Source organism: Indicator indicator, chromosome Z (assembly GCF_027791375.1).
Source record: "Indicator indicator isolate 239-I01 chromosome Z, UM_Iind_1.1, whole genome shotgun sequence".
Classification (NCBI taxonomy): Eukaryota; Metazoa; Chordata; class Aves; order Piciformes; family Indicatoridae; genus Indicator; species Indicator indicator.
Window position 1 is genome coordinate 49,875,957 of NC_072053.1, and position 20,817 is coordinate 49,896,773.

Below are 20,817 nucleotides of genomic sequence, written 5' to 3' on the forward strand. Positions count from 1 at the left end.
GTGTATATAACAGAAGTTATGTGTCTTTGTGTGTTTATATGTTACACATAATGGTTAGATGAGTGATTTTCTGATGAGGAAGATGTGTGTTTTATTAGAAGAAAATTAATGTAAAGTTTGAATAAAACAGTTTTAAGGTAACTTTTGATTGTGCACAAAACAGGTTCAAACTGTCTGGACAGCTGCCTTTACTTTCTATCCAAATATCGGACCAGAAGCTGACAAGTATCTTGGAGCTAGTTGATAGCATTCCTAAGCCAGAAAGTGCTCCTGTTACCAGTTCTCCTCCAAAAATACCTGAGGTAATGTTTTTACAAAATATTTGATTAATAACTATTAAAAAAAAAACACCTTCTTGCTATTAGCATTGCAGTTTTGAAAGGAGCACAAGAAAGTGAAGAACAAACATTGGCTTTTCAAGAGGTAGTAAGTAATTCTTTAAAGCTATAGAAATGTTACTTGTTAGTTTGTTATAATCTTTAGGCAATAATTATTAAATAGTTTTCCAGTGACTGAACTTAAAATAACCCTTTTACTACTGTGGGAATTACTTCATAGTTCAAATTATTGATGAACAAACATACTTGCTTTTGTTGAGGATCAGTTTAATTGTACCCTCAAATTTACACATGTAAATTTACATGTGTAAATTTGAACATGAGTGCTGCAGAGTTTGGATTCATCTGTGTTGTTTAGCAAAGAAAAGGTTGGAACCTTGGAATTTTAAAAGCTGAAGTATTATGTGGATCTTAATCTGATAGGAGTTTAGCTTTCGAAAGCAAAATAAAACACGTGCTCTCTGTGGCTAGCCTGGGTTAAACAGTGCTTGCCTGGCAAATGTAGCAGCTTCATTTCAGCTGGCTTCACTCTTCTTCGCAGCTTTTCTTTATTCTGTTATACAACATGCCTGAGTGGATAGCAATTCTGCCTTGCATTTCTAAGGTTTAGGAGTGTGGATTACATTCTCTTGCCTTTTCCCCACCTGCTTTCCATAGTGAAAATGGTTCAGGTCACTGTTTACTGCACCCTTTGGAGTATTGCCACTTCTGAAAATTGTTTCATCTTTTGATGCGAGATATTTTAAACAAAACTAAGAAATAAATTTTGAGCTGCTAATTTTTATCATTGCTCTAGTCTGCAAGATCTGGCTATTTTTAATATATTTTTAAAGCAGTTCTATCGTTTGAACATGTGTGAAATCTTAAGGTCAAAAATGAAACTGGGCTATCCATTTTTGTTGTGGTTTGTAAATAACTATCTGTGATTCTGTCTTTTGAGTACTTGATTATAAGGGTAGAATGGTCTTTTTTTTTTTTTAAATAAAATTATTTAATTATCTTTCTATCCATATACAAATTATTGTATCCTGTTCCTGATGGCTGTTGCTGCAATTTTGGTGGTGTTTTCTGTGGGTTATGTTAGCCTGGTATTCAATAACTGAAAACGCACATGACTAGACATGCATACCTATTGAAAGTACATGACAAGTGAAAATTGTTTCCTTTCAACATGCAGTTCTGGCCATCTCTTTAGTAGTGACATTAAATTTCTGTCTAGTTCTGAACTGCTTTTTCAATCCTCATGTATCCTCACAAACAAAGCTTCCTTAGTCTGTTTTGAGCAAATAATCACATACAAACTATTTTCAAGGACAAGTGATTTGATTTGTTTTATATAAATAAAATGTGCATGTTTGATTATCCTGCGCTATATAGCATTGCCTATACTTGAATTTAATTATTGAATTAAACAAGTATATTTCAGTTATTTTAAGTGATTTTGTCCTTAGTATTACCTGCACATTGCTTGCAACATGGAAGATAAGGTGAGGAAAGACTGAGTCTGTGTGAACATGTTTACATTATGTCAGTGTTCGTGTTAAAACCTATGGTTAAACCTGTATGCTTAAGCTTCCATGTACTCCAGAGCTTGACATACTCTTAACTGCTGATATCAAATTCAGTTAATTTGAATGGATTTGCTGCTTCAGTAGTGGCAGATACACTCCTTTGCTTTTGTCCTTGTAGCTGAAATTCTGAATTTTTGCTATCTCATTACTTCTCAACCAGAAAGGATGTAAAATCCATTTTCAGATCTCCCCATGTGAACTTCATTCTTTGTTTTGAGTTAGCAGAGGAATTGCTCTTGGGCTGCGGAAACAGAAGTCTCTTTAGGAACAGGTTCTTCTAGGTTTTTGCATTCTGCGCTTTCTTGTGCTTCAGTATAAGAAGGCTGTCCACTTCTGTTTGGGAGGCTTGATTTCTTGTGATTTGGTACTGTGAAGTCAAGTCTCACAGCTTTTCCTGCTTGTCTTCTTGGAATGAGAACGTGTTGGCGTATGAGGCACTTTCACAGTTAACAGGCTCTTGAAGACTTGCTGTATCTGTCCCTTGTAGACATGGATACATTCAGTAAGGTCAAATTATGTGGACTGAAGTCTGAAGAGTGAGATGAAAAATGGAGCTTTAGAAACAACATTCAAACTAATGTTTCTTGTTTAATGCTGCCATCAGTATTTAGGTCTCTTTAAGATATGGTGAGTTATTGTATAGTTTTCTGAAACTGGGGTTTGGAAGTAACAATAACAGCAGGGGAAAATAATCCCAGACTACTGTCATTTGTGCAGTCCAAAGGCACTGAAGAAGAATAGGCACACAGACAATGCCCGTCTCTCCTTACTTTAGTACTCTGTGCAAGGCACATGGATACTAAGTATGCCCATAGAACACACAGATGAGAATTCTTTACAAAGTCAAACCACCAAGACTGTATTCTGAGGCTTGATGGAAAATCCTGTCTGATGAATAAACCATTTGATTACCTCCATTAAGAGGATGCAAATACCACATGGAGTAAGAATTTAATGGCATTTAATATGTTTTCAGTTACTTCTCCTGAGTTTTGAATAGCTGCATCTCACATCTGAAGTATGTGCTTTTACTAGCACCTGTTTTTCCAGGTGAAGAAATTAAATTCAGCAAGGCCAAATCACTACAGGCTCAGGGAAGAGTGGCTGGAAAGCTGCCCAGTAGAGAAAGCCCTAGGAGTGTTAGTCAACAGCCAGCTGTGTATGAGCCAACAGTGTACCTGTATCAGGTATAATGTGGCCAGCAGGAGTAAGGAAGTGATTGTGCTCCTTTACTCAGCACTGGTGAGGCTGCACCTGGACTACTGCTTTCAGTTTTGGATCGCTCGTTCCAAGAAGGACATTAAGGTGCTGGATCATGTCCAAAGGACAACAGATCTGATGAGGGTTGTATTTGGTCTGGCTGAGCTGGAGTTAATTCTCCTCAGAGCATCCTTCTAGTGCTGTGTTTCGCGGTGGTGTAGCTCGGTGTTGATAACACACCAGTGTTTTGGCTGCTGCTGGAAGAGCACCCAGGCTGTACTTTTCCAACGTTTCCCTGTCCCAAGAGTATGCTGTGGGGTGGGCAAGATCTTGGGAGGGGACACATCTGGGACAGCTGACCCAAACTGACCAAAGGGATATTCCATGCCATGTGACATGAGGTCAGATACTAAGTGAAAGAAGGAAGGATGGGGGATATTTGCCCATGGTGTCTGTCTTCCAGAGCAACTGCTACGCATATGGAAACACTGCTTCCTGGGAGTCACCAAAGGTCATCTGCTGGTGGAAAGCAGAGAATAACATCTCTTTGCTTTTTCTTTCCATGTGCAGCCTTTCCTTTTGCTTCTCATTATTAAATTGCTTCTATCTTGACTCATGGGCCTTTTGTTATATTTTCCCCTCTTTCCGGTCCATCTAAGAAGGGGACTGACAGAGAAGCTTTGCTTGGTATTTGGCCTCCAGCCAGGGCCAAACCACCACAGGAGTCTGGAGAGCAAATCTTTTGAGGAACAGCTGAGGGAACTGAGGTTATTTTGTCTGAGGAAAAAAGGAGGCTGAAGGGAGACATTATTGTAGTGAGGTGAATGTTGATTGTACTTTTTTCCCCAAGTAAGAATAAGAGGAAACAACCTCGAGATCTGTCAGGGGAGGCAGGAAAAAATTCTTCACTGAAAGGGGTGTGAGGCACTTGAAGAGGATGCTCAGGGAAGTCACCAAACCTGGAGGCATTTTAAAAGATTGGTAGATGTGGCACTTAAGGACATAATTCAGTGGTTGACTTGCTAGCGGTGGCAGTGCAAGGTTCATGTCTGGACTCAAGGGTTTTTTCCAACCTACGCAGATCTATGATTCTGTGAAACTTAGAAACAATGCTCTTAATATTTTCTCTAGTTATTTTTTGGCTTTGTGTTTTTTTCCTCATCTACCACTGGTATCTTGTGATTTTTATAAAGAACAGTTGATGTTCTACTGTTCTCTGAATTTATTATGCTGTAGTCCTGTGAGGAGCAAGGCTTTGCCTTTCCTGAAGTTTCATATGATGTGCTATTTCTGTCCAGCTTTCGATCTGTGAAGTTAGATGTTTGAACCTCTTTGCTGTATTTTCTGCTGTATTCTTTCTTCAGACAGATAAATGTGCAGTACCTGCTACTTCTACCTGATTTAGACCTATTTTCTCCCGTGCTTTTCATTTTAGTAACAAAAGCAGTTAATCGTTTGCAACTAAGACACATTTCCTTCAGTTGTGAAACTTCTGTGAAGCATATGTGCATGCAATAGCATGAGCAATGAATTAAAGCAAAAACATTTTTATCTCCTGTTTCAGGCTGCAATATCCCCTGTGCTCTCAGCAGCACATTTGTCACAAAGTGTCTTTCCTGTACTGGATCTTCATTCATTTGCTGAGTCAGGTAATACAATCTACTTACAGTCTGATTTAATAAACAGTTCAAGTTTTTAAGTTCTCTCAGTAAATTTGTTTCTCTTAATTTTTTTTTTTGTGGCTTTGTTTCAAGTTCTTCAAGCTTTAGAAGCATTACGTTCTGTACAGCTTATAATTACGATACTATAATAATTTACTCTGTACAAAATACTTACACATTTTCTCATAGCAGTCAAATTTTGTACACTTCTTCTTTCCATTGCCTTGCTGAAGGCAAAGCAGTAAAATGTTTGGTAGAGTGGATTTGTTTATTTTCGTCTTTCTGTATGTTAGTAAAAATCTCTATTCAGAATACCTGTAGTAGTATGTCTGTCATTTGCATGTCCTCTGAGCATGGTTTTAATTATTTTTCTTCTTGTGAAGAGTTTCTCTTCTACTTAACTGGATTTATTTGAATTACAAAATGCCTAAACAATGACTGTTGGAAACTACAGTGGTGGTGTAAATAAACATCATTTTGACTTCTACAGGATGGTAGGATTGTGTGTAGATAAACTGGTCATGTGTAATACTGCCTTTCTGTTCAGACAGCTTTTCAGATTGCAATATTTCATCTAGTAGTTACTTTTGAAAAATAATAAAATCACTTATTATTTCAGTGTCAATTATTTTTGTCATGCCAAAAAAGCTTAACTGGAGAAAAGGAGAATATTTTTTCATCCTGTCTCAAATTAATGAGATATGTGGTTTGCAAACACTAGCAGAATTATCAGCAAAATTAATTTTTACATCTGATTTATTATTTTAAATTCAGCATGTGTACAGAAATATGTTATCTGTGCATCTTTACTTATTTTTGTATGGGTTTCTTTAGGTGCTCAAAGGTAGAGTGTGTCTTTGAGTTCTTGAAGTCTAGGATGAGATAAGAGAACATTTAGACTGGATGAAGTCTGGGTTTCATTATATAGTACATTCAGCTTCGCAGCCATTTTAAGTGACTCATGTTATTTCTCTACTATCACCTCCCACATTCAAGAGTGTTGTTAAGCCTTAGAAAATACCTTGAATTGTCATTTGTTCAATAAGAATACTTCCACAGTTACCTTTTACTTCACTCTTTTTTTACAGTTTTTAGGTGAAGGAAGAGGGCCTTAAAAAATGTGCAATTTGTCTTGGTTATACTTCTGTAGTAACGGCAGGTAGATTAAAAGCTTGATAGTCCTTAGGAGTCTTTCCTGAAATGGGAGACCTTAGCAGGGAGAAACTCAAAGTAATGCCACTCATTGTGAGCAATGGGCTTCTGTATTGTCGTCAGCAAACGGGAAGAAGACCTAAGCTGTTAGTGCACACTGAACGCAAAATGACCCATGGTTTGTGCGGTCTGTTGCACAGCCAATAAATGAGAGAATGCTGACAAAGGATAACTGCTTTGAGAACTGATTTATGATGTTGTGGTAGGGGGAGCTGAAGGTATGGTCAAATGTGGCAGCTTGAGTGGAGATAATTATAGCAACAGATGTAGTCATAAAAATTTTGGGTAATAGTATTGCAAAGTACTGGCTATCTAAAATGTGTATGTAACTGGCTGTCTAAAATGTATATTGTTCTGAATTAATCCTTAGAATCAGAAGAAGAATTTTTTGATGCTCTCAGCAGTCCTGTGGAAGACATGCCATTTTTTGAAGCTGCATCTGGTTCCCTCAAGCAAGCTGGTAGTACAAGGCGAAAAAAATTGCATAAACAAGAATCTTTGAAAAATATGACGGAATTCCAGCTGAGGTTTGAAGTAGCTGAGGTAAAGCTATGGTTTCTCTGAGGCACATCTGAACTGTAATTTTTCCTTGTTTATTGTGTTTGTGAATCTGTCTGCTCATGCACTGATTTCACATTTTTTGCTAAAGCTATTCTGCAGTCTTATTTTTTTTCCAAGTCACAGTTATACTTCTACATTCTCATTGTCAGTGAAATTCTTTGACATATCCACTTGATTTCCCAAGTCATTTTGTCCCTGACTTTCTACAATATCACTCAAAAATCACATTACATATTTGTTTTGCTTTAAGATGTATGCTTGACATCTTTTTTTCCAGGTACTGTTGTGGTCACTGGGAAAACTTCATTGATGTTTCATCAGTGTAATAAGCACTTAAATCTGTGACGTATTCACTATGAGGCATTTTGTATGTCATTCTTGCTGTTTCAGACTTAGGAGGGGGATTTTATCCAAATGTAAGACAATATTTCTAACTGCATCAGTTGGTCTAGTGAAAGAGATGGCCACTGTCATTACCTTTATCATTAGACAACTGTTGCACTACTTGCTGTATAATTTTACAAATAAAACATACAAATTCACTTCACAAATTCTGTTTCAGAAATTTCAGGGTCGAGCTTACCTGTACTTACTGTATAAAGTTAAATGATCAGTACATATTACCCAGTAAAATGCATGTAAGTATATAGTCTTATGTAAAACTAAAAAGATAATTTTGTACTTTTTTTTTCTTACCTTTTTTTTTCCCACAGGTCTTAATTAAATTATGCCATCTTACTGCTAATACTGAAACACCTGTGCTGCAGCTTGATATTGTAGGGCTAGGCACGGAACTTAAATTAAGAACATTTGACATGACTGCTAATGCCTTCCTTCGTGAAGTTTGTCTGCTGTGCCCAGAGTATATGGGTAAGTATTTATAATCTGATCAAAACGTTATTCATAGGTAACACTGAGAATTTGTTTCAAAAGGCCTGTAGGGCTTTCTTTTATCCACTGAGGAGGATACTTGCTTTCAAAATTAAAGGGGAGGAAGGGAAGGGAGAAGTAACTCAGGAGCCCATTCTCTTAGTTGGTAAATATGTTCTAGTGTTGATGATTTTAGTAGAGAAATCTATTTTAGGTGTGCAGAAGAGGTTTTGTGATTAAATAGTAACAGCAGCTACTAGCCTAGTTTGTATTCTATAGATAATTAAGAGAGTTGTAGAAAATTTGTGCTTTTTTTTTCTTTTAAAAAACAGTAAAATATTTTTATTGGTTTTGTTTTTTTTTTAAGATGATAATGAGAAGCCAGTTTACATAATTACTACTCTGGACAATGTAGAAGATGATCTTCTCACTCTGGAGTACATAAAGGTGAGAAACAAGCAGGCTTTGCCTTTGAATTTTAAGTCAGTCATAAACAGAACAGTATTACTGAGCAATTGTTGAAGGCTTCTCTTTACGTGTCATTCCTTAACATACTGAGTGTCATGTGCAAAGTCTGTCTGGTCTCTGAACAGATTAACTTGTACATCTTAAGTTATAGTGATTTTTAAATAAGTTGCCTCTAATGGAATTTGCAAACTTCTGATTGTTTGTTTTATGTGCCCTTTTGCTGGAATAGGCTGATATTAATGGACCGGAATTGAAAACTGCCTATCAGAATGTACTACAGAAAATAAAGGTATGAGATTTTTTTTGACATAATTTTTTCATTATGAGAAGAGAGACATATTGGATAAACATAATTTGTTCTTTTAGGTGAACTTTTCATCTCTAGATATTCATTTGCATACTGAAGCTCTACTGAATGCTATGAATTACCTGAATAATCTTCTACCTAAACAAGAAACTAAAGTTGCAGAAGAACCAATCCATGAAAGAACAGAGGAGAAGAAGGACGTTCTTAAGAAATTAAGTAAGATTCTTTATTAGTTTCTCTTTATGCAATTCTCTCTCTTCACTTTTGTTTACGCAAGGAACAAAACAGACATTTGCTGGGTTTGTAATGTGAGGAGTAACTGTATAATTAATACAGCAAGGTAAATGCTACGGCCATTGATATTGCCTTGAGGTGGAAACACTAAATATATGCTTTGAAGATAATCAAATTCACTTAGTTACGATAATCTGTGTTGAATGGTGATTTACTGGCAGTGATGATGTTTCTAATGGTGTTCTCTCATATAATGAGAAAAGTATTTTTGCATTAGAGTATTTATGCAGAGAAGATACTTACAAAAAATAAGGAAGTTAAGAAAAAATATTTATCGGTTAGAAAATTTAGCATAAAGGTGCAAACTTTCTGTGATGAGTGTATTAAATATACTATTGACACTTTCGTGCTTTCCAAATAACATAATGACCTTTTTCTCTAACTTCTCACTGAAATGATTGTATGCTTTTTTCCCGTTAACAAAATATTCCTGTTGGTTTAGGTTTGCAACCTGCACATAGGTAGTCATTTAGGAATTTATTGATATGTAGACATGAGCTTTGTACTTAGCACAAGAAAAATTAACTAGGTTATTGGTTCAGTCCCTTATCTGTTGAGTTCTGTAGTTAGTGCAGGTGACTAAAAGCAGCAGACCAGACAGAGCAGTGTATTAACGTAGCCATCATGTTGCTATTATTTGAGGTAAACTCTTTAGTGCTGAATAATCTGTTTCTGATTTTGCATTGTGCTCTGTAGGTATATATTAAATGCATTTCTTGCAGTTAATGAAATACTGATGCTGATTACTACAGTTCATAAAGCACATGATGACTCCTGTGTATACAATTTTGTGTATACAATTCTTTTGTGTTACACTTGTTGGTATGAGTACAGTGCATTTTGCCAGGGCTGCACACTTGATATAAACTAGACTTTTTGGAAGGGATACTAAAATATTACCTCTCTTCCTTGAAGATTTATATTTTTTCATTATTCTGTATTTCCCACAGCATCAAAAAAATCGAAGTATGAAGATGTTATTGACCTCAATATCTGTGCAGATTTATCCTGTTTACGTATCTTTATTAGAGAAAAAAACCACAGAATAGCTGAAATTCACATTGAAGGTAGGAACAAAACTTCTAATCAGAAAGGCACACAACTTCATAACTGAATGTTCTCTAGATTTTGTATGTCTTTTTTTTGTTTTGTGAGGTCTGGATAGCCAAGTGGTCATGAAGAAAGCAGCAACAGAAGTGACTGCAAAGTTAAAAAACATCATTGTTGTGGATTCTGATGAGATGGCACTGTATAAAAAGGTATGCATTTGCATGTATCATTGATTTCTGAATGGAATATTATTGCTAAATGGACCTTACTTAGTGGACTCTACTCTTTGACTTTATAAAATGTATTTTTTAATTTTTAAAAATAAAGTTTTATGAAAGCATTATTGTCTATAGGCAGACTTATTTTGCCCCCATAACTGGTGATTGTTAGGCTGGCACTGAATTTGTACAGCTGTGATGCCCAGCTGCTTATTATACTCCCTATTTTGCTGACTTGCATGGACAGAATTGTTTAAGATGCGATTCCATAAGTTTCTGTAGTAGAGATAATATTTTTATTTTTTCCCCCTTCCTAAGGCTCTTTACATCACAGGAAAAGAAGTCTTCAATTTCAGAATGGTATCATATGTCAGTGCTACAGATGGTGCGGCATATACAAATATGGATGTTGTTGACAATCGTGTTTACCTAACTGTAGGGTGTATTCAAGTAGTTTTTGTCAACAAGTTTGTTTCATGTATTTTGGTAAGTTAAATTTTCTGGATACTATTCCTTAGCATTCAGATAATGCTGTCAGAGCTGGAAGAGAATGAAGCATCCCATATGGGATAGCACCTGTTTGCATAAGGACTCTTACATACTGTTGTCAAAACTTCAGTGTGATTCGTAGTTAGGGTGTTCACAATAACAAACATATGGAGAAGTAAAGTGAATGGTTGAGCAACAATATTTGCTATTATTGTTAGGGTTTTTTTTTTTCATTAAGTAACTTGTGGAGCTTTTAGATATACACACTGTTCATTGCTTATAACACTCAAGGTTTATTACTTACACATTTCCATAAATTCTGCAAAGTAAATCTACCATTTACTCTCTGTAAATAGATAAAAATGTTCATTCCTGCAAGTCTCGTTACAGTATTGTTGCTGATACCATCTGATTTGCCAAATACTTGGTATGGAAATTTAGTTTTTATGTATGCAGACCTTGCCATATTGGGGGGGTGAGATCATCCTATTAAAGATTTTGGAAAAAGTACATAGCAAAAATAGTATCTTTTGAGGGTTTTTTATTTTAAAAACTATGACTCTTAGTGTTTTTGAAGTAGTGTAATTCTTCATAAAATTTCCAAGATGTGTGTTCTTTTCCTAGGCTTTTATAAATAACTTCCAAGCTGCCAAGGAAGCTCTTACTGAGGCAACTGTTCAAGCAGCAGAAAAAGCAGCTACAGGTGTGAAAGAGCTAGCAGAACGTAGTTCCCGTATGGCACTAGACATCAATATTAAAGCTCCTGTTGTCATAATTCCACAGTCAGCAATGTCTGCAAATGTCCTAGTAGCTGATTTTGGTCTCATCACCGTGAAGAACCGCTTCTTTATTGCTAAAACAAAAACACGGTATAACCTCCCGCCTGTTGTTGACTCTATGACAGTGAAATTGAGTGAACTAAAGTTATACAGGTAATGTAGTGTCAAGATTTTTGTAAAAATCTATGTAATCCTTTTGGCATACTTCAGTTGGAGAGCTTTGATAAGTTATCAAAATAATTAATTAATGGTTGGTGGTTGACTGATAAACTGTGTTGAAATATAATAGCAAATTAATAAAGATTTTGTAAATGTAATTAGAATGTATGGTTGAGAAAGAGCAATCTACACATCTTTAAACAGATGCAAGTGTTAATTTACAGCATGTTGTGTAAAATACACTTCATACATCATTTGCTACTTTGGGACAGGTTATACCTGTTTGCAAATGGTTATATTGATGGGGTTTTCAAGGTATGCATAGCAGGAAGGGTACCTCTCAAGCCTGCTAGGTATAAAGAGTGTTTGAAAAAGGATGTTAATGCTGGGGATTGGGAGGGGGATAAATACTCTGAGGGGTGTGAATACTGTCTTAGGGTACTATTCAAAAAGATGAGGAAAATGCAGAAATGTGTGTTTTTAGAATGTGTACATGGAGCATGTCAAGCTGGGAGTATTTTTCTGTTCACAGATCGTGCTATGAGCAGGGTTCGTTGCAAACTGAAGTACAGTTGCTGCAGCCACTCAATCTGGAAGTAGCTGTTGAAAGAAATTTAGCTGCAGCATGGTATAACGAAGTTCCTGACATTGAAATATCTGGCAGACTCAAGCCTATGAATGTAAGCACTCACTTCTCATAGAAGCAGTTAAAATATCAGTAAAAATATCAGTAAAGAAAGGATATATTTTTCTGTCCTTAGAAATCCATTTTCCTTAGGGTATTTTTGATTTCAAGACACATAGGTGGAGTGTATTTTGTTGCTTCATAGGGAAAAAGGAATTAAGAGCTTTCTGTTCTATTTCATTTATGGTACTATAGGCAGACTTTATACTGTAAGTTAGTACCACTAGCTAAGAACAGGTATGCTGTTACAGCCTTCTCTTACTTGTCAGTCTCTTTCAAACTAGGACTGGAAAAACTTGGGGCTTACTGGCAGCATGATCACCTAGGTGCTGAATTCATATCCATGACAAGCCTGAGCATGTTGGTGTACATGCTTATTTAAATTTAACATTAAAAAAATGAATCTTGTTGGAAAACCAGTTTGCCAAATTTTGAAATGAAACTGGTAACCACTACTGTAAGGTGCTTTATAGCTAAATGCAGATAGCAATTTTGGGTGACTATAGGTCAAACTACACATGTACGACTTAAGACATTCAGTTTCTAAACTGTAGCTTTGTTAAGACAGTTTGTGGGCCTAAACAGAATAATGTGTGAACCACTTCTGGTTTCTAGAAGTTGCTATAAGGGAGGTGTGAATTTGAGGGAAAACAAACAAACAGTTGGTTCTTTAGTCTCTTAAATAGACACTCATATAAGATTAGTTTGGTGTATCTGTTAATTTGTAAACTTTGATTTTTACTTACCAATAGCTTAATTAACTGAATTTAAGAAGTCTGTTTTTTTTAAAGCTAATTCTCAGTCAGGAAGATATTACCACAATATTGAGGACACTAAATGAAAATATTGGCGGGAGCTCTGGTGCATCAACATCTTTACCAGAACTGAAAGATTCAACTAGCCATAGTAGTGATATGCATAGTACTTCACAACACTCTGCAGGTAATATTTTTAAAGTTACTTGTTGGCCTAGCATTTGTCTGGTTATTATTTCTGTTAGAATTGACTTTAAGAAAAGGTGCCAGATTCATTTGTCTCTAATGGCATTGCTGTATTATCTTGACATGGTGGTTTGAGCTATAGCCAACAATACTGATAACGAAGAATCAGTTTTGTAGCATGATGTGTTTTAATTGAAGGACTGTCTTGTTCTGCTGGCATTAATGCAATAAGCACTTAAAAGTCTGTCAGTTGGACTCAGTAACATCTCAAGTTTGAAGAGCTGCTATGTTACTCTTTCATGTGTGTGGTGGTTCTGCTGCTGTTCAGTGTTAGATCTGTTTGCTTTGCCATAATGATGGCATGCCCATAAACTGTTCAGCACACACTAAATAAAAGCAAGGTTAAGAGAAGAATCTTATGTGGAATCTCTTTCATTAAATGCGAAAATTAGCAAAAATGTGGCAAGATAAACAAACTGGAAATAAACTTTTATCTTTTGTGACATTCCTGAACACAGTAGCTTGTAACATTAGGACAATTTAGACACTTATGTCTTAAAAATGGTAAAATTGCATGTAGACTATATGAGCAAATTGGTTTATTTTCTCATTGTGTGATGCTGCCAAAAGTGATTATAGAGAGTGTGAAAAACATATCCTAAGGGTAGATGGATTTGCATGTGGAAGAAAAGGGAAGTTGTTACAGTCATTAATGGATGTTGAGTTTGGTTGGATTTTTTTGTGGGGTTGTTTGTTGTTGTTGTTTTTTTATTATTATTTGCAGTCAAGTAATTTAATATTCAGTGTTTTTTCTCGTTTCTGAAAGGTGTAACTGTTGTAACATCAGCTGTGGTGGAATTGCATTCACCTGTGAAAATAAAAACAACACTAAAACTGGACTTCAGATTCGACTCTCTGACTTTAGTGTTGTATAGTCCAAATTCAAAACAGGTAAATACAGTTTTTTTTTACCAAAAGGGAGAAAGAGCTTAAAGGTTGCTTAGAGTCCTGAAGATTCTGAACAGGAATAGTTTAATTTATGAGCAGAGAAAGTGATTTCTAGCAATAGTAAGAAACATGATGGAAATGATAAATAACTATTTTATCTAAGTACTGTCAGATATTACAAGAAAGAGAATAACCAGTGGTGACACATAATACATAGCATCTTCTGTGATGCTGAGATACTTCAAATTTGTATTGCAGTATGAATGCATTTTTATTCTTACTGATTTAAATTTACAGTACTTGTCAGCATACTCCTTACTTAAAGTTTGGTAATATTTTACTGTAAGTTTATGGTCTTTTATTTTAGAGTTTGAACAATTTTCTAATATCTGAACACTCTTACGAAGTGATTAAACATCTCATATGTAGTCATAAGAGACAAACTTAATTTCTTATTTGGTGTTTGTGTATTTTAAACAGCAAGCAACCCAAACCTGCATTGACAATTATACTTTCTTTTAAACATTATCTCCTTTTTCCAAATGTACTTTAGCAATCTGGGAGAAGGGTAGAGTTTCCCTTTTGTTCAATTTTACCTGTGTTACTGATTTTTATTGTCTTTTGTGTTACAAGTGGGTTTATTTAACATGCTATTATTATATAAGTCTTACAGGTTAGGATGAAGTTTTCATCACACCTGTGTGTTATTTCCATTTACATGTAAACAAGTCTGCAAACGTATTTTCATTTTATTTAAACAGGTTACAAATTTGGATCAGAGACACGACCTTTTGAAGCTTGCAGAGTTTAAGTTAGTTTTGATGTCAGCTGCTGTCAAAATGTTATCAGATGGTTCAATGAACGCATCAGTCAAACTAGCAAACTGTACATTAGATGATAAAAGACAATCAATCCAGAAGGCCACGCCAAGGTCTGTATTTTGACATAAATTACTGTTTATTGGAGTTTCACACAGTGTTCCTGTTTTAGTGTTCTGTTAAAACTGTGATTGTTTTGGTATGGGTGGTTCTTAAACTATATGTTACTCTAGACTTGTTTTACTTGAGCCTTTTTTTCCCCCACATTTTTCCTGAGCATATAAATGCTGGAAATAAACTTCAAATATGAAAGAAACAGGACTTTAAATATGAAATTAATAAATACATACAGAAACTTTTCAGCTTTAATAAACCACTCATTAAGTAAGGCTTAAGGGTATTTTTATTTGTTCGGTGTTTGGTTGGTTTTTTGTTTGGTTGGTTTTTGGCTTTGTTTTCATGAAGAGTAGCAAATTTCAGTGAAGAATAATACTATTGATATAGAAACAAGGAATCATGATGGTTTGGCTTTTAAAAAGTGTGAATGCCTTTGGACTCCCATAAATAAGTAACTAGCTAGTTTTGAAGTTTTACTCAATTTATATTAATGTTCTGATAGATTGTCTTACATTTTTTTGGTGTTACTTTTAAAATTCATTCTTGTTAATATATTGCAGCTGGAGTGAGACCCTAGTGGCTCCAGGTATTTGTGGCTGTTTTTTATTGTGTCATTAAATGCTGTCTTAATGGTCTTTCAGGATGGTGGAAATGAAACATGGATTTGAAAAGAAAGTTATGATGGATATAACCTATAAGCAGGGGAGAGATGGCACTGCTCTTGATGTTATTGTTCAAGAGATATACCTGTGTGCAAGCATGGAGTTTCTACTTACTGTTGCAGATATATTCGTAAAGGCTAATGCAGAAAGTGCTGCTGCACAGAGAAATCTCAAACAGTCTTTACCATTAAAGGAGCAAGGTATATACTGAAAATATTTAAGAATTTGTATTTAATTATCTCTGTAATTTTGATATTACAATACTATTTTAAAAATGATAATACTTTTTTTTATGCAGTTTGTTTGCATCATGGAAATTGCTTCATGTCCCTTGGTCTTTATTTCAAAATGAAGCTTTGTCTTACAAGACAAAGGAAATACCTACAAATGTATGTCTAAAATAAAACGGAAAGGGACAATCACAGCTAGCACTCTAGGTGTTATTTGGCAGTCTTGTAGTCTCAAAGTTTTTATAAAATGATGGAGCTTACTATAGTATACTTAAATATGAATTCAGTCTGACAGATTACTGCTGCCTAGAAGTGTCATTTCACCTGTTTACTGAGGTGCCTTTCTCCCTGTATCAGGAAACAGGCTTTTAGATTGAGCACCTGTGTCAGTGTGAGCTGAAATTCCCCCCCCACCGACAATAACCAGGCTAGCTCAGTCTGGAAGCAAATGAAGGCTGTATTTACAAGCAGAGTCTAAAATCTATGATGAAATGCAATGAATATGTACAAATATACAAAATTCACAACATTTACAAATATATACAATCAACAGAAAAGCACAACCGATCTCCCTTTGCTTCCCCCCAAGGGGACCCTCCCAAAGGGGCCTCTCTCTCTCTCAGGAGCTTCCCCCCAGACCCCCATGGACAAAGAAGCAGAGTTAGTTAAGCAGAAAGTTGTTAACTTAGCTGCCAAGGTCAGTGTGTGTTATCTTCAGCCAGAAGAGAAGAAGAAACAGCAGCCAGACAGCCCAGCAACTGCCCCCACTGCAGAACGCAGAATGTGCAGAGTGCCCACTTTGTTTTGGGTAATAGTTCCTAAACATTTCTATCTATCCAATGGAAGTGTTTAGAACAATCAGTATTTTGCTTTCTTACACCCAATAGTGACTTATTTACACTCTTTCACTTTCTCTGTTCTGAACTTTGCAAGGAAAAATTAAAAAGACAGTTTCAAACCATCACAGCACCCAGTTTTGTCTTTCTAATGCAGGACCCTATACATGACAGCAATAAGGCCACTAGAGCATCAGAGCAGGAAACGGGCTATCTATGCTTCTAGGCCTCAGGTAGTTCACATAGAGCCTGCAAAGCAAGTCACTTTTTTGTTTTGTTTAGTTTTCCCATACCCTGAATATCTTTGTTGTGTCCACCTCAGCTAGGCTTGCTGTGATTATTTAGTAGGTGATCAAAATCAAATTAAACAAATTAAGAAGTCTTTCATAAAAGTATATCAGAAATGGTTACATCAAAACCAGTGAATACTGCATTACTGTACTGCTTTGCTTCTCCAGGGAGCAGAAAACATGTCATAGCATTTTCATAAGAGCATGTCATAGCTGGCTGATGCTATAGATACCTACAGGTTTTCTAACTCCAGTTATGGTATATCTTATTACTAAATCTTTAAAACTTATCTGTAAATTGTGAGAGATAAGTAATGGTAATTTAATCTGTGAATAATTGATCTAATTTCTGGTTTTGAAGCACCTGTGCAGCCTGTATCTACAATGGAAATGAACATTGTTGTTAAAAATCCAGAGATTGTGTTTGTGGCTGATCTAACAAGAAGTGATGCTCCTGCATTGGTGGTTACAACACAGTGTGAAGTCTTCATTAAAAATAGCCCTGAAAGGTATAGCATGACAGCTGCTGTTAAAGAGATACAAATGAAAGCATGCCCATTTCTTCCAGAAAAAAGGAAAGGAAACGTTACTACGGTGAGTTTGCAAACATCTGGTTTGTATTGGAAAGCTGCTACTAGAATGCAAGGTATTTCTGAAGCTTCCGTCACTAGAATGTATATTAGACATTTGAGGAAGATTCTGAGGCTAATTCACTTTTGTTGATTTTGTTCTGTTTTGTCTGATATTCTGAAAACACGATCTCTTGATCTGTGGCTTTCGAATTTGGTTTGTAAGGCAAGCTAAAATTAAGAACCCAGAGGAGTAAAATGTCAGAAAACCTCTTACACCCAATGTAAGCCAAAGAAATAGAACACAGTATTTCAGATGCAATGTAGTAAATTTGGAATACTTCAATCTGAAACTTTGCATTAAACAGCTATATCAAAAGGTCACAGACAGAATGGTCAGTACTTATGATTAAATATATTACTTAGAGAGTATGCTGTTCATAAATTCCTTTGTGTTAAGGTCCATAGATCTGTTACATTAAAACTGCATGTTTATATTTTGGCAATAGAATCAGACTTGTTAGTTACTGATACTGACTGAGTGGGAATTCATAGAGGCTTTTATGCCTCTACAGCAGACTATATCTCAGTTACCTCTGAAATTATATTGTTGTATTGCGGAGTTCAAAGTGACAGTGTATGCAATGTTATCTGTGTCTTCAGACCACAGAGGAATTTTGAAGAACTAGTCTTGTCAGCTCTGTTAATGCCTGCTTGCTTGCTTTATGGAGATATGTAGAGAAGACCAAAACTGTAAGCACAAAGGACTGGATTTCCACTTCAGCTCCTTATCAGATACTTTAATTTCCTAGAATCATATTAAGTTGGAAGGGACATTAAAGATCATCTAATTCTAACCCCTCTGCTAATGAGAGGGATACTTCCCGCTAGCCAAGTTGCTCAAAGCCTCATCCAGCCTGGGCTTAAACACTTCCAGGGATGAGGTGCCCACAACTTCTCTGGGCAGCCACCCTCAGAGTAAAGAACTTCTTGTTAGTCTAAGTCTACTCCCTTCCAGTTTAAAACTATTTCCTCGTGTCCTATCAGTATGAGCTCTTATAGAAAGTCCATTCACACCTTTCTTGTAGGCCTCCTTCAGGTACTGGAAGGCTGCTAGAAGGCCTCCCTGGACCCTTCTCTTCTACAGGCTGAGCAGCCCCAACTTTTGCAGCCTGTCTCCATAGGGGAGATACTCCAGCCTTCGTGGCCCTCCTCTGGGCCCACTCTTAACAATTCAGTGTTGTTCTTGTGTTGAACATAGCAGCTGAGTTTACTTCTTGGGTAGACATAGCCTTTTATTTTGCTGATCTGTGTTAATCCACAGTAAACAGGTTAACCTTTTTTGTTTCCCCCAACACAGAAGTGAGGAAAAAGTAACACACACACAAAAAAAGACCCTCTGGGTTGATAGAAAAAAGTTTTACTGAGCAAAACAGTTAACAACTTCAGCTAATAACATAATGCATGAATACCTTAGCTTAGCCTACTTGCAAAAAAGCACAATGAAATGCAGGAAAAGGAAAAAACACAGCGTACAACAGAAAACAAACCCAGTGTACTACTCAACTTCTACCTGTATCACCACCATCCTTGCAGAAAGGAGCCAGAGCCCAAAACCTGGAACCAAAAAGCAGCAACTGGAATAAGAAGCCTCCCATGTTACAATCTGAACTTCAAGCCTCATAATGCTTTTCTCCAGCCAGCACGTTCATTGTGAAGCTGGCATGAGGCAGGATGGTTTTGAGTAATAGTAGCAAATTTGAATTCAACCCATGACAATCTGTTAATCTAGTCATTGAGAAAGTGATGCACTTGGACTGATACGTACAACACAATGCTAAGCTGCTTGACTTGAATTTCCTTAGCTGGTGCATATGGCATAAATGTGGCTGGCTTTGTAGAAAGCAATCATAAGGCGTCACACCAAGCTTTCCTTCTTAGAGGAATATCTTGTGCCAGAATCTATTATTACCTCAAGCTGTAGTAACTGAAGAAAACTGTATTTGACGAGATACTTGTGCTGTAAAGCAGGGAAGAAAACTTCAGAGCACCTTGTTTTTGATTGTTAAAACAGTACCTTTGAAAGATTCAGAAAGTTCTCAGTAGTAGAGGTCAAAAAAAGATATTCTCTGCATGCAGCAGCATTTTAAAAACATGAATGTCAGGAAATGTCTGAACCTAGATTTTCTGTAAACAATGCAATTTCTATCTGGGAAAAAAAAAATCAGAGAAATGGAGATTTGGATGGCATTCCATGCCACCCTTTAGTGGAAAAAGAAAATGTATGATATGTGGCTATATGGAGGAGGTTACAAGATTTCTGAAGGTAGGTATTGATGTGAAGATTTTTATATTGCCTAAACTTTGGGGACATTAGTAATGAATGAATCCATCCTCCTGGCAAATAGGTTTCCCCAAATACCCAGAAAACTAGCCTGTGGAGTTAGATTAGCAAAAGTGATGAGGTTCTTTCTGTACATTTCTCACATGTAACCTGTGGCTTTTTTTGTTCTTGGCTGCAATGAAGAAAAAATAATTTGAGCAGGGTTACCTTTTTCAGTAGGGATTGCAAGGCATTTTTTTTCTGTCATCATAGTATCAATAGAGTCTAACTACATCTGACATAGCACTGGGATGTTGTTTACAGTTTACCTTAGATTTGGTTCTGGTAAACCTGCGCAAGTGCAACTCTGTAAGGACAGATGGTAAAGTAAAGCTGGAATTGAATGATGGTGATTCAAATGGTGATACTTCTATTCAGGAAAACTTAACTGGTTTTGGTGTATTGCCCTTAAATGGAAAGTCTGATTCTCCTCAAAAGTCACAGGGGTCATGATGCAGTGTATTTGAAGACACCTAAAGAATGGAGCTACTGATGTGTAATGCATTTTACTATAGCTAACATCTGAATCTTTAATGATTGAGAGTGGCTGAGGTGATGCTTCTGATTACTCTTTTTCTTTATGTTTGAACATGTTACTGCTGTTCATGTTTGTTCTAATGTTCAAGACCCAAAAAATGGTAACCTTTCCTTTTGGTACCTTCGGCATGCAGTAATTTAAAAGTACATGATTATCAAGTTGTTGCTTTTTTCCCCTATTTAACCTGTTTTTACTCTTTTTGTATAGGTATTACAGCCTTGTGACTTCTTCTTTGAGGTAAAACAGTCAGGTACAAATCCACAGGCAGCTGATCTAACGATTAAATCTCTAACAATAAAAGTAGGTAGACTTTTACTATGTTTTTAGTTCTCTTCTTTTTGATCAGAAATTGTGTGTGGGTTATGTTTGTTAAACAAACAAACAAAAAAACATAAGGAATTATTGAAGTGGTGAATTGTTTCTGTTCTTCATCAGGTATTTATCATGTGAAAGCAAATAAAATAAAAAATTAATTATCATCTCACAGGCTTTGCTTTTGGAATCTGTTTTGTAAAATGACTTATCAAGAGATAAATCTTGAAGTGTTCAGACAACAGCACTGGATGATGCTGTTTAGAAGGCTCCCAACTGAGATAAAGGCAGGGGTTGAAAATAAGTTGCTG

The 20,817-nt window shown here is 36.1% G+C and overlaps 1 protein-coding gene across 1 annotated transcript in view; it reads left to right on the top strand.

Annotated features, from left to right (window-relative positions):
• Window positions 1-20,817, top strand: part of VPS13A (vacuolar protein sorting 13 homolog A) — a 102,317-nt gene that overhangs the window by 31,685 nt on the left and 49,815 nt on the right. The window contains exons 23-40 of the mRNA XM_054397481.1: window positions 164-302; window positions 4,674-4,758; window positions 6,353-6,525; window positions 7,257-7,413; window positions 7,781-7,860; window positions 8,111-8,170; window positions 8,248-8,404; window positions 9,433-9,549; window positions 9,638-9,741; window positions 10,069-10,236; window positions 10,864-11,171; window positions 11,710-11,857; window positions 12,654-12,804; window positions 13,630-13,754; window positions 14,513-14,682; window positions 15,328-15,548; window positions 17,066-17,298; window positions 20,402-20,494. Of these exons, the coding sequence (XP_054253456.1) occupies window positions 164-302; window positions 4,674-4,758; window positions 6,353-6,525; window positions 7,257-7,413; window positions 7,781-7,860; window positions 8,111-8,170; window positions 8,248-8,404; window positions 9,433-9,549; window positions 9,638-9,741; window positions 10,069-10,236; window positions 10,864-11,171; window positions 11,710-11,857; window positions 12,654-12,804; window positions 13,630-13,754; window positions 14,513-14,682; window positions 15,328-15,548; window positions 17,066-17,298; window positions 20,402-20,494 (2,689 nt within the window). The remainder of the gene's footprint in view (window positions 1-163; window positions 303-4,673; window positions 4,759-6,352; window positions 6,526-7,256; window positions 7,414-7,780; window positions 7,861-8,110; window positions 8,171-8,247; window positions 8,405-9,432; window positions 9,550-9,637; window positions 9,742-10,068; window positions 10,237-10,863; window positions 11,172-11,709; window positions 11,858-12,653; window positions 12,805-13,629; window positions 13,755-14,512; window positions 14,683-15,327; window positions 15,549-17,065; window positions 17,299-20,401; window positions 20,495-20,817) is intronic.